The sequence below is a fragment of the Aquarana catesbeiana genome, linkage group LG01 (assembly GCF_042186555.1).
Source record: "Aquarana catesbeiana isolate 2022-GZ linkage group LG01, ASM4218655v1, whole genome shotgun sequence".
Taxonomy (NCBI): Eukaryota; Metazoa; Chordata; class Amphibia; order Anura; family Ranidae; genus Aquarana; species Aquarana catesbeiana.
In genome coordinates, this window is record NC_133324.1 from 836,637,263 (window position 1) to 836,647,990 (window position 10,728).

The 10,728-nt window shown below is 40.5% G+C and overlaps 1 protein-coding gene across 4 annotated transcripts in view; it reads left to right on the forward strand.

The window, feature by feature from the left end:
- The window catches only part of PDS5A (PDS5 cohesin associated factor A), a 165,950-nt gene extending 158,730 nt beyond the window's left edge, over nt 1-7,220 (forward strand). For 2 of the 4 annotated variants that reach the window (XM_073608602.1, XM_073608617.1), the window contains 2 exons: nt 3,154-3,301; nt 6,000-7,220. In XM_073608602.1, the coding sequence (XP_073464703.1) occupies nt 3,154-3,301; nt 6,000-6,035 (184 nt within the window). In that variant the 3' untranslated portion in view covers nt 6,036-7,220. The remainder of the gene's footprint in view (nt 1-3,153; nt 3,302-5,999) is intronic. The other 2 variants (XM_073608609.1, XM_073608623.1) reach the window with 2 other exon arrangements.
- The last annotated feature ends 3,508 nt before the right edge of the window (nt 7,221-10,728 follow it).

Genomic DNA, 10,728 nt, shown 5'->3' on the forward strand with positions numbered 1-10,728 from the left:
ATTAAGCACATTTCACAGAATTGCCCCTAGGATGACCATACATAAACTGATACTTGTAGATTACACAACAATTTCAGCCATGGCTTTTGATCAGAAGGCTTTGCACAATGTAAGAAAAGGGCAATAATGTGTTTGTAGCACATGTTTTGACCATGTCAGCAAGATGATTGCAATAGATTTGGGTCCTGTGAATGAGGACAAGACTGTCATTCTCTGCTTGAGATTTTAGTCTATGGCAAGTCTAAGCGATTCAGTAAAGCAATGTAAATAGTGTTAGTGTGTAGTAACTTAGACCTAATCATCAGAAATCTGTTGGTCTGTTTTTGCCGGACAGCAGGATAAAAAAAAAAATCAAATGTTTGGTCTATTTATGCTGGACAGCGGTAAAGCACATTTATTTTTCTGTCTACTAGAGCAGCGGTCCCCAACCTTTTTGGCATCGGGACCAGCTGTGTGCGCAAGAAAATTGTGAGAATGTGGGGGGTTAAGCGATTTTTCGCTGGCAATTTGTCAGGGCAATGGCTGGTGTTTAGCGCTTCAGTCATCCCGGCACCATGGTTGGTATGGTGTCAGGATGATTGAAATGCATAATTTCTATCATTACATTGTAATATAAAATGAAATAGTTCAACTCACCATAATGCAGAATCAGTGGGAGCCTTGAGCGTGTATCTTGCCACCATCACTTGCCACGCTGCCTGCTACCAGATGGAGATGTCACTTGCCACTATGCCTGCCACCAGATGGATGGAAATGTCACTTGCCACTATGCCTGCCACCGGACGGGGATGTAACTTGCCACTATGCCTGCCACCAGATGGGAATGTCACTTGTCACGCAGCCTGCTAGCACCGTGGGGATTGCCACAGTTATCTGACTGCCACGCCAAAAAAAGCAGTTTGTCATTAATTCATTATGTAAAATCAAGCCCCCCCCCCCCAATCATTGCAGAGTACTTGCAGCCGCCTCTCAGTGTGGGTAAACTAGCTGCAGGTGAAACACAGGCACATGCAAGAGAGAGATGAAAGTGAAGGGCGGGCTGTGATAGATGACGTCATTCTCTCTCTCTCCTCTGGGTCGTAGCTGCATTTTTTGTGTAGAGCAGCCTTCGCGGCCCTGTAAGTAATCTCTCTCTCCCCCGCTGCCACACCGCTGACATTACTTGTCTCCTCCGCAGCCTGGCAGCAGAGGTGCCGTGGCCCACAGGTTGGAGACCTCTGTACTAAAGCACACAAGAAGTCGTCATCTTAGGGTTATATTGCTGCCTACAGGTGCATTGGATGCAATCAAAATGTAGGCCAGTTTAGTATAACCATTCCTACTAATGTCATCCTCAGTTTTTTGTTAGTCCAACTATCCTCCAAGGACACTTAACTTTTTTTAATTTTTTTTTACTCAAGATTTCTTACTACATAGCAGCTTGAGCTGGTCTCAGCATGGCTTTGGAGAGCTGGACACTGTGGGGCCCGCCTGATAGTGACCTTCAGTAACTTGGTTCCATGTGTTGTGCTTTGCAAACCCCGGTCTGGTAAAAGTTAGCCTTAAAGTGCTTTCCAGAGCCTCTGGCGTTGCCTCGGCCAAGTCTCTGCCTGGTGGTTGAGTTTGTGAGTACTTTTTTGCGAGTTTGAGGACCTTGTTTAAGTGTACCTCCTTTGTGTGTCCTTTGTGTTTAGCATCTGCCATCTCGTTGGAGAATGCACCTGTCTCTTTAAAGGGTTAGTTCACCTTTTCAGAAAAAATAAAATGCACTTAACCTCCATGGGTGATAAGCTGTAAGTGCCCATGCAGCTGGTGTAGTGGTCTGGGAATTTGAAATCCCTGCTTTTCTTCCCTGCCTTTCCTTAGGGAGGCTGGGACAGATCAGAGGTAATCTGAATGGTCAGCACCGGCATGTGAGAGCTTTGACCAATTGGAATCACTTTGATCACTACAGTGTCCTGTGGTGTACAGTTATGAAGTTAGGTTTTTGTGTTTACCTGTACAGGACACATCTTTTGTCTCTTGCTTGTATTCCTCGTTGCGTGCTACAAAACTGAAGCTTAGCTGAGCTGGGAACGGTTGTGACTTCATGGAGGATTCCTTTTTTTTTTTTTTTTTTTTTTTTTGCCAGTGTCCATTCACCTGAAGGCAGCAGCATAACCCAGGTAGTAATGTATATACGACAAATTCACTTTCATACAACTGGACTTTGTCCAATATTTGTCCCTCAGCACTTTTAAGGGTTTTATCCTTGTTCTTGCCATCCTGTTCCTGAGACCAGTGGCTTCTTATTCCTTGATTAGGACCTGTTTATAGGGTGTTTGTGGTTCCCATTTTCCCTATGACTCTGGAACCTGAATTTTGTTTCTTGCGGCGCTTCAAAAACCACACTTTGAACCCATCTGAAATATCCACTATTAAAGGCTAAGTTCACTTTTAAGGGGAAAAAAAATAAGCAAAAAAAATGCACATTTTTGCAGAAAAAATTTGCTTTTTATTTTTCTACAGAAGCCTGAAAAGCATTGCACCTTTGATCAGTGGGTTGTGGGTGCATTGTCTGACCACTGTCAGCAGATCACTGTTACTGGTAACCAGGTATCACATGATCGCTATGATTGCTCATAGCAATAGGCCTGTATAAATACAGACAACCTGTGATGATTGCATGCCATGCACAATGGTATTTTCTATTGATCATTTTTGCACTCTGACCGTTTTTTACAGTCTATTGCAATTACAATTATTCTTTCTTGAAGCGCAACACTGCTGGTGCTGAATCAGCAATGCTCTTTCTGCTTTTATGTAACACTCTGCTGTTAAAATGCAACTTTCTGCATCTTTCAAAGCCTGTAAATAGGAAGAACAAGATGTAGATGCATTGATAACACCGCTGCCTATTTTGTGAATAGCAATATTGATCTTTCGTCAGTCATGTCAGAATCTAAAGGAGCACACACCACTTTTTATGATGTATACAGTTCAGATATAATGATGCTTTACTGTACATCATAGAGGCATTGTCGTACTCCTGTTACAAGATATAAAACAGCGTGGTCACAAAACCTGCTGAACACATACATGGTGTATTCAACCTAGCAACCAAGGAGGATTGTGATACTAGTTTGTAACGAAAGCAATATTTTCAGTTTTAACTGCATGTTACAATTCTTCCAGCAGCATGAACCTGGGCAGTGAAGGAGATTCTCTTTTGGAGTTAGATTCCAGTTCGGGAGAGGTTTCTAATGGTGCAGATCTAATTAGTGCAATCTCAAGCAGCCAGGAATCGGAAGAAACACAGCTAGAGATGACAGGTTACTTACAGGTGCAGTTTTGTAGCTTTTTATTAGAGTGTAAATATGTTCAGCTTTTTAACTCCTGTGTTTCTTAATGCAGTTTAACAGTTATGTATATTGAGAACCAACCCAAATCTGTAGCTGTAAGGGGCCAATCCCATACTGTTTGGGGTAAATGAAGGGGAAATACACAAAGTAAGAGTGTTGAGTTGAGTAACATTTTATGAGCCAAGTAAAACAAATGGTGGTAGGCTATATTAAGCCATCCTTTTCTTTTTTTACTGAAACCAGTCAAATATGTACCATTCAGTGGAGCATGGTTAATGAACAGAAACACTGCTCTCAATTGACAAGCCTTTAGATCAAAAAGAGAAAGTAAATCTCCAAAGCAGAGATTGATGTTCCCATGACAGTCATGCGTTACTATACTTTGTATACATCAGCTGCCAGGCAAGTGGTTAGATAAAAGCTTGTTTACCGAAATTTGCATATCCATAACTGTGCTGTTTTGTCTGCTTTGACTACACATTTTTCAAACTGAAGTGTATTTTAAACAGCTGATGGATTAGATTGTAAAGTGGGTACCACTTGTTTACATGCAAACACATACAGATATATTCCTTTTGAAAAGTGATGGAATTAGGTCGTTGTCTTGTATACATGCATGCCTTTGGTATTTCAGAGTAAAGCAAAGAAAATGTGAAATCAATTATTGCTAATTATATAATCTAAGATAGCTGGGACACATTTGCTTCTACCCCTAGAAAAGATTATGAATACCGTATATACTCGAGTATAAGCCGACCCGAATATAAGCAGAGGCACCTAATTTTACCACAAAAAACTGGGAAAACTTATTGACTCGAGTATAAGCCTAGGGTGAGAAATGTGCGGCTACTTTAAGTGGAAAAGAGGGTCAACAATGCCCATTTGCATGCTTCACTGTGCCCATTTGCAGCCATAGGTCCCCCAAACTTCAAACTCGGTAGTTAATGGTTCCTAGATGCCCCCTAACTGCAGACAAAATTTGGGTTCTCTGGACCCAAAGGGTCCCGAAGTGACATTGCTGCAGGTGGACACAGTTGACCAAATTTGGAGACCCATATCTAGGGGCCACTTGGTGCTAGGAACCCCAAATTTGGCGTGCAAACCCAGTGGAACTAGCACTGCAACATATCCAAAGGGGTTCCTAGCACCAAGTGGCCCCGAGATATGGGGCCCAAAGTCGGTTCGGAAAATGTCAAGCACTTTTCTGCAGCAGAGAATGACATTTTCCGAACCGATTTTGGGACCCTGTATCTCGGGGCCACTTGGTGCTAGGATCCTAGCTTTGGGTATGTTGTAGTGCTAGTTCAACTGGGTTTCCACACCAAATTTGGGGTTCCTAGCACCAGGTGGCCCAGAGATATGGGGCCCCAAATTTGGTTCGGAAAATGTCATTCTCTGCTGCAGAAAAGTGCTTGACTCGAGTATAAGCTGAGGGGGGCATTTTCAGCACAAAAAAAATGTGCTGAAAAACTCTGCTTATACGAGTAGATACGGTAGATCAAATACATATTTTATACTTTTTTTTTTTTTTTTTAATGAGTATCACATGTCTTCAGTCTTGTAAAATCAGCTTATTAATACCTGGAGTTCGGTTTCAATTTTTAACCTTAAATTAAGCTGGCCAAAGTTCAAAAATGAATGGAGTTCAGCTTTAAATTGAGAAAAGTGGTCACTGTGTTTGGGGTCATCGTGTGCCCCACAGTGCATATAGTCCAGACAAAACAAAGGAGAGAGGGTTGTCTGAGGAGATGAGGAAGAAAGTTATAGGCCTGAATACCAAAGGTAAATGCTGTAAGACCATCTCCATGCAGCTTGATGTTCCTATGATTACAATTGCAAATGTTAAGTTTAAAGTGGATGTAAACCCTCACATATGCCCAGTGAAGTGAACAGCCTCAGATGATACACGGGGATGAAACCAGTCTCCCTACATAGGTTTTACATTATATCTGCTTTCTTCAGCTTTATATATTCTTTAGAAAGTTCAGATCATGTTAGGAGATTTTCTCTTCCTGTTCAGCACTGCAGAGAAGTCTGGGCATACAGCCAAGACAGCTGATTGGAGGAAAGGCACACACCCCTTCTCCTCATAGGTAGAGACTTTCAAAGCTGTTCCTTGAATAGTTAAGCACTCTGCTAATCTATAGCATCCTCCCTAACAAAACTACTTACAAAAAGATTTGCATTTATTTTTGGAAAAGGTGACCCTATCCTTTAAAGCAGAGGTCCACCCAGTGCTGCAAAAAATTAAGCCAGCAGGTGCTGACTTTTAATAATCGGACACTTACCTGTCCTGAAGTCCAGCGATGTCGGCACCGCAGCTGATGTTTCCATCAGATGTTGTGTGCATGCTGCCTCCATTGCGAGTAAGGGAACCAGGCAGTGTAGCCTTACAGCTTCACGCCGGGAACCCTGCACATGTGCAAGGCTCCGCTCCTCTCTCCTACTGGCCCGGAGGCTGGGGGAGGAGAAGGGAGCCCCATCGATGACGCAAATACCCGCGGCTGAGGCTCCCGGAATGGTGCCAAATATGGCACCGGAGGGGGGAAGGAGTACAACAAGCGGAAGTTCCACTTTTGGGTGGAACTCCGCTTTAAGTTTTGTACAGCTAGCTTAAAGCCCTAAAAACAATTGAAAGGGACATGCCTTTACTTTACCTTCTCTATTATGTTTTAACAGGTAAAAAGAAAAGTGCCGCACAAGAGAAGGAAATGAGCATCTATCAGCAGGCATGCTCCAGCCTTCAAGACTTATTCCATTTTTCTATTCAGAAGATGAACTTGCTCAAACATCAAAAACATTTTACTTTTATCAAAAATATATAAAATGAAAAAAAATTGAAGTCACCTGCAAAAAACTTGTTTTCACACTCTTACCAAATTCTTCGAGACACGGTTTCTTTTCCATGTAATAAAATTACACTCTGGTTGTATGGAGCAAAGAATAGGACTACCCACATTACAAGCCATGTTTAGTGGGGCTCCTTGGTTACAAGACTGTACTGTTTTTTTGGGGGGGGTTTTCTTTCTTTTTTTTTTTTTTTCTTAATCTTTGACAGAGGTACCGTTCCAGGATGAGACTCTTCAACCATCTTGGGTCTCATCATTTTTCCATGCACATAGACTCCTACTTAGCAGATTTTTATTTGTATTCTGCTGGTGTACATAGAGACATGGCTACGGCCAGGGACAAGGGAAAAAAAAGCTTGTTGAAGGAATGTTGCATTCATTTATTGGTTTTTGTCTTATGTAAAATTGTGCTGCAAGTCTACTTTTTAAATAGAATTAATTGTACAGTTTTTTTCTAACTCCATACTATGAAATGATCAATCTTTTGTGTTTTCATTCTATTCCTCTGCACAAATGGAGAGTGAAATTACTTTGGTTCCAAAAGCAACATTTCACAGAGCAACAATTTATCTATTTCCTTCTGAGTTAATATAATATGGGATTTGTGTACATATTTTTGTTCTTTTTTTTTTTTTGTTTTTTTTTTGTTTTTTACCATATATCACTATCATAAAGTCCTTTTACTCAAACACATTTGAATACTGTACTGGATAGCAAAACAGTCCAGCATTTGATTTTATAACGTTGGTTGACAGATTTTTAATGTAAAAAAATAAAACATTTTTTTCCCAGAAATAGTCAATTTAGGCAGCTTTATAAAGAAAATTCAGAAATGCAGATGCTTCGATTTTTAGAGGTTTTGCTGTTCTAAAGTTCATGTCTCTCATCATCTTGAAATATTTTTATTTTAGGTAAATAGGTGTGCACTCTGCATTTTGTCAGTGAAGTAGTGGACACTTAAGAGTGTGTGCCCAGTGCTGCCTATGCACCTTGTATGTACACATGGTCATATTTAAGTTTTGTTGCATAAAATAAATGCTTCTAGGTGTCATGTTGTCTCCATTTTTTCATTTTGCTTTCTCTTTTCATCTTTACCATAGTCCTGTCTTCTTTCTTTGAAGTGAAATGTGTCTGATCACTAGGAACTTCACACTGTTTCTCCAATCTTGAACAGCAAAAAGCCTTTATTTGGCCAGTACAGTATTGTGAGAAGTTATAGGGCTGCTTAAGTTAATTGTGTCCAAGCTTTATAATTACCTTTACACACTGAGGTGATATATTTTTGAGTACTACCAGACCCAGAATCTCACAAAGGGAGTTTGAAACCACTTCATAACTTGTGCAGCTGGTTTGCGGAGCTTGAGCAAATGTTTTGCCAGTAAACATCCAGAATATGAGAACCAACAAAGTTTAAAAGAAGCCTGAAACTAGTGACATGCTTTTTATTCAGTAAGTAGTAAAGCAAGGAATGGCAGACTTGGGGCTTGCACTTTTCAAACAAGTTAGCAGTGGCCACTCCATATTTCTGTGCTGACATTTTTTCAACTCTACAGGTTCTTCTTAAAAAAAAAAAATATATATATATATATATATATATATATATATCTATCTATCTATCTCTGTTTTAGGAGAGGAGCCTCGTTCCTCTGCTATCTGCATGAAGCACTTCTCACACGTTTTCCTGACACCAAGAGAAATAATGAGACTGGAGGGAGCTGCAGTACAAAGCCTGTGATTGACAGCCTCAGCTCCATTCCTGTGTGCAGGGGAGGGGGAGTGTTCCTTCCCTCCAATCAGCTCTTAAAGCTCCCCTCACTGAGTTCTGCAAAGGGGAATTTCAGCACTCTGCTCCCACTTTCTGAAAGCTCAGACGAGCTGTGCAAATTCTGCACTTTGGTTGTAGAAAGGGGGCTGCTAAGTAGGATAATGTAGGAGGATTTGTTTTATCTGTGTATCACTTGAGGCTAGTCACTTCACTGGCTATATACAGCAGGTAAAATTAAGTATTGAACATGTCAACAATTTTCTAGGTAAATGTATTTCTAAAGGTGCTATTGACCACATGTTGGTAACAACCTATGCAATCCATACATTCAAAAAACTAACAAGTTCACAAATTTAAGTTGTGTAATAAAATGAAATGACACAGAAAAATTATTGAACAAATGGAGGTGCAATAAGGCATAGAAAGCCAAGACGCCAGCTAAAATCTATCAGTAATTTAAAAACAATCCTGCCCCTTGTTCAGTGCACATTAATATCATCTGGTTCAGTCTCAACTGATGGGTAAAAGCAAAAAGCTCTCAAGATCTTCACAGCCTTATTGTTACAAAACATACTGATAGCATTGGTTACAGAAGGATTTCTAAACTTCTGAATGTTCAAGTGAGTACTGTTGGGGCCATAATCTGGAAGTGGAAAGTGTTTGGAGGTCAAATGGCACTGCACACCACCCTAAAAACACCTCCATTCCAACAGTGAAGTTTGGAGGTGGAAACATCATGGTGTGGGGCTGTTTTTCAGCATACGGTACTGGTAAACTTCATTTTATTGAAGGAAGGATGAATGGAAAAATGTACCAAGACATTCTTTATAAGTCTGCTGCCACCTACCAGGATGATGAAGATGGGGTGGACATTTCAGCAAGACAATTTTCCCAAGCACAAAGCCAAGGAAACTCTTAATTGGTTTCAAAGAGAAAATAAAGCTGCTAGAATGGCCCAGCCAATCATCTGACTTGAATCCAATAGAAAATCTATGGAAAGAACTAAAGATACTTCAAGATTAGAAGACTGTGTGGAAGAATGGGCCAAAATCACACCTGAGCAATGCATGCAACTAGTTTCTCCATACAGGAGGCGTCTTGAAGCTGTCATTGCCAACAAAAGGATTTTGTACGAAATATTAAATTTTACTAGCGTTTAAATACCTTTTCCCTGTGCCATTCCATTTTATTACACAACTTCATTTCTGAACTTATTTGTTTTGGTTTCTTTGTATGCATTGCATGGGTTGTTACCGACATGTGGGAAAAAGTTTGTCAATAGTACCTTTAAAAATATATTTACCTGGAAAAATGGTGACATGATGAATACTTTTTACCCACTGTATAAGCCTTTACAACCACTAGTAGCTAGTAAGTAATATATCATTCAGAATTCAGTCTGCACAAAATTGTAAGACAGCTGGAAAGTTTTTTTGTTCTAGCTGTTTGCTAACTGAAAATAACTGTTTGTGGACTGACAAAGCTTTTGCTTGGTAATGTGATTTTTTTTTTTCAGTGGGTAGCACTAAAATGTTCATACATTTTGACAAATATGTGACATACAAGCATAGTATTTTGATGAGGGAAATTTTAGAATTTGACTTCCCCTTCAGAAACCTTTTATAACTTGTCATAAAGGAGCTGAGCACAGGGTTGATTCCTTTTGCTTGGTTAGTGGTGTTGTAATTTTCACATCTCATTGGACTCGGCTGTAAAGAGTTTTTTTTTTTTTGGAAGAAAAAAGATTGTTGTCCGGGTGTGTTAGCTTTGTGAATTGAGCCCATTATTGTTATGATGGCATAGCAACTGCTTGTGTCATGCCTACTGATTGTTTTGCAGATTCAAGTCATTATCTTTTGAAATGGGAAGAAGGCTCTGGGATTGAGACCTAATTTTAGAAGATTTTATGGTTCTTTAAAAATTTGCATGCGGTTTTATTACATATACAGTTTTTTTCCTAGTTTATGTAACCACCAATAATACTGTTGAAAACTTTGTTGTACATTGTCTTTTCAATGAGCAAAGAATACCTTTGTCGCACAGAACACCTTCAGGTTATTGGGCACTAGTAAAAAAGAAAGCTGTAGGGACATACCTTGCAAAAAAAAACAGAGGCTTGCAAGTAGGGGATTATGCAAGTGTCCTTGGATGATGGAAATCTTCTGTCTACCGGGAGAAGTTTACCTCTTTTTATGTAAAGCCTTTTTTTCCTGGCTGCATCATAGCCAATGCGGCTCCTTTCTGTAGTTTCAAGATTGAATGACTCCTTGGCTGAGCTTTGAGGGATCATACCCAGAACCTGCCTGGAGAAGATGCGGGGGCCTGTCTGTAATGTTGCCTCAGGTGCTCATCTTTGCACGGGGTGCTTTACAGCTCCATGTGCTGTGAACAGTGATGCCCTGCTCCTAAAGACCAGTTTATGAATTTGCTAACTATAGAGGGCAAAGCTAGGCACATTCTGCCCAGAGTATGAAGACCCCTGCTGCAGTAAGTCACAGAGCTTGTGCCCCTCTGTGCCAGGGTGGTGATGCACCAATGCCTTCATCTGTGGTGGAGTGTGAACACTGCAGTTTAAAATCTGCACCATTTTCCCCTGCCCATTTTGTCACACAGCCACTTCTGCACCTGTACATGCTCACAGCCTCTCCTCCAAAAGTTCTAGTACCCTTTTTTTGACAGCTGCTCCCAGTCTTATTCTTTACCTTCTCTGGGCACTTTGCTAGCCCCTTGGCCGCACACACTCTTCCTCCAACCTGTCTAAAGGAATTTTCTGGCATCATGTTTGATTTATTGG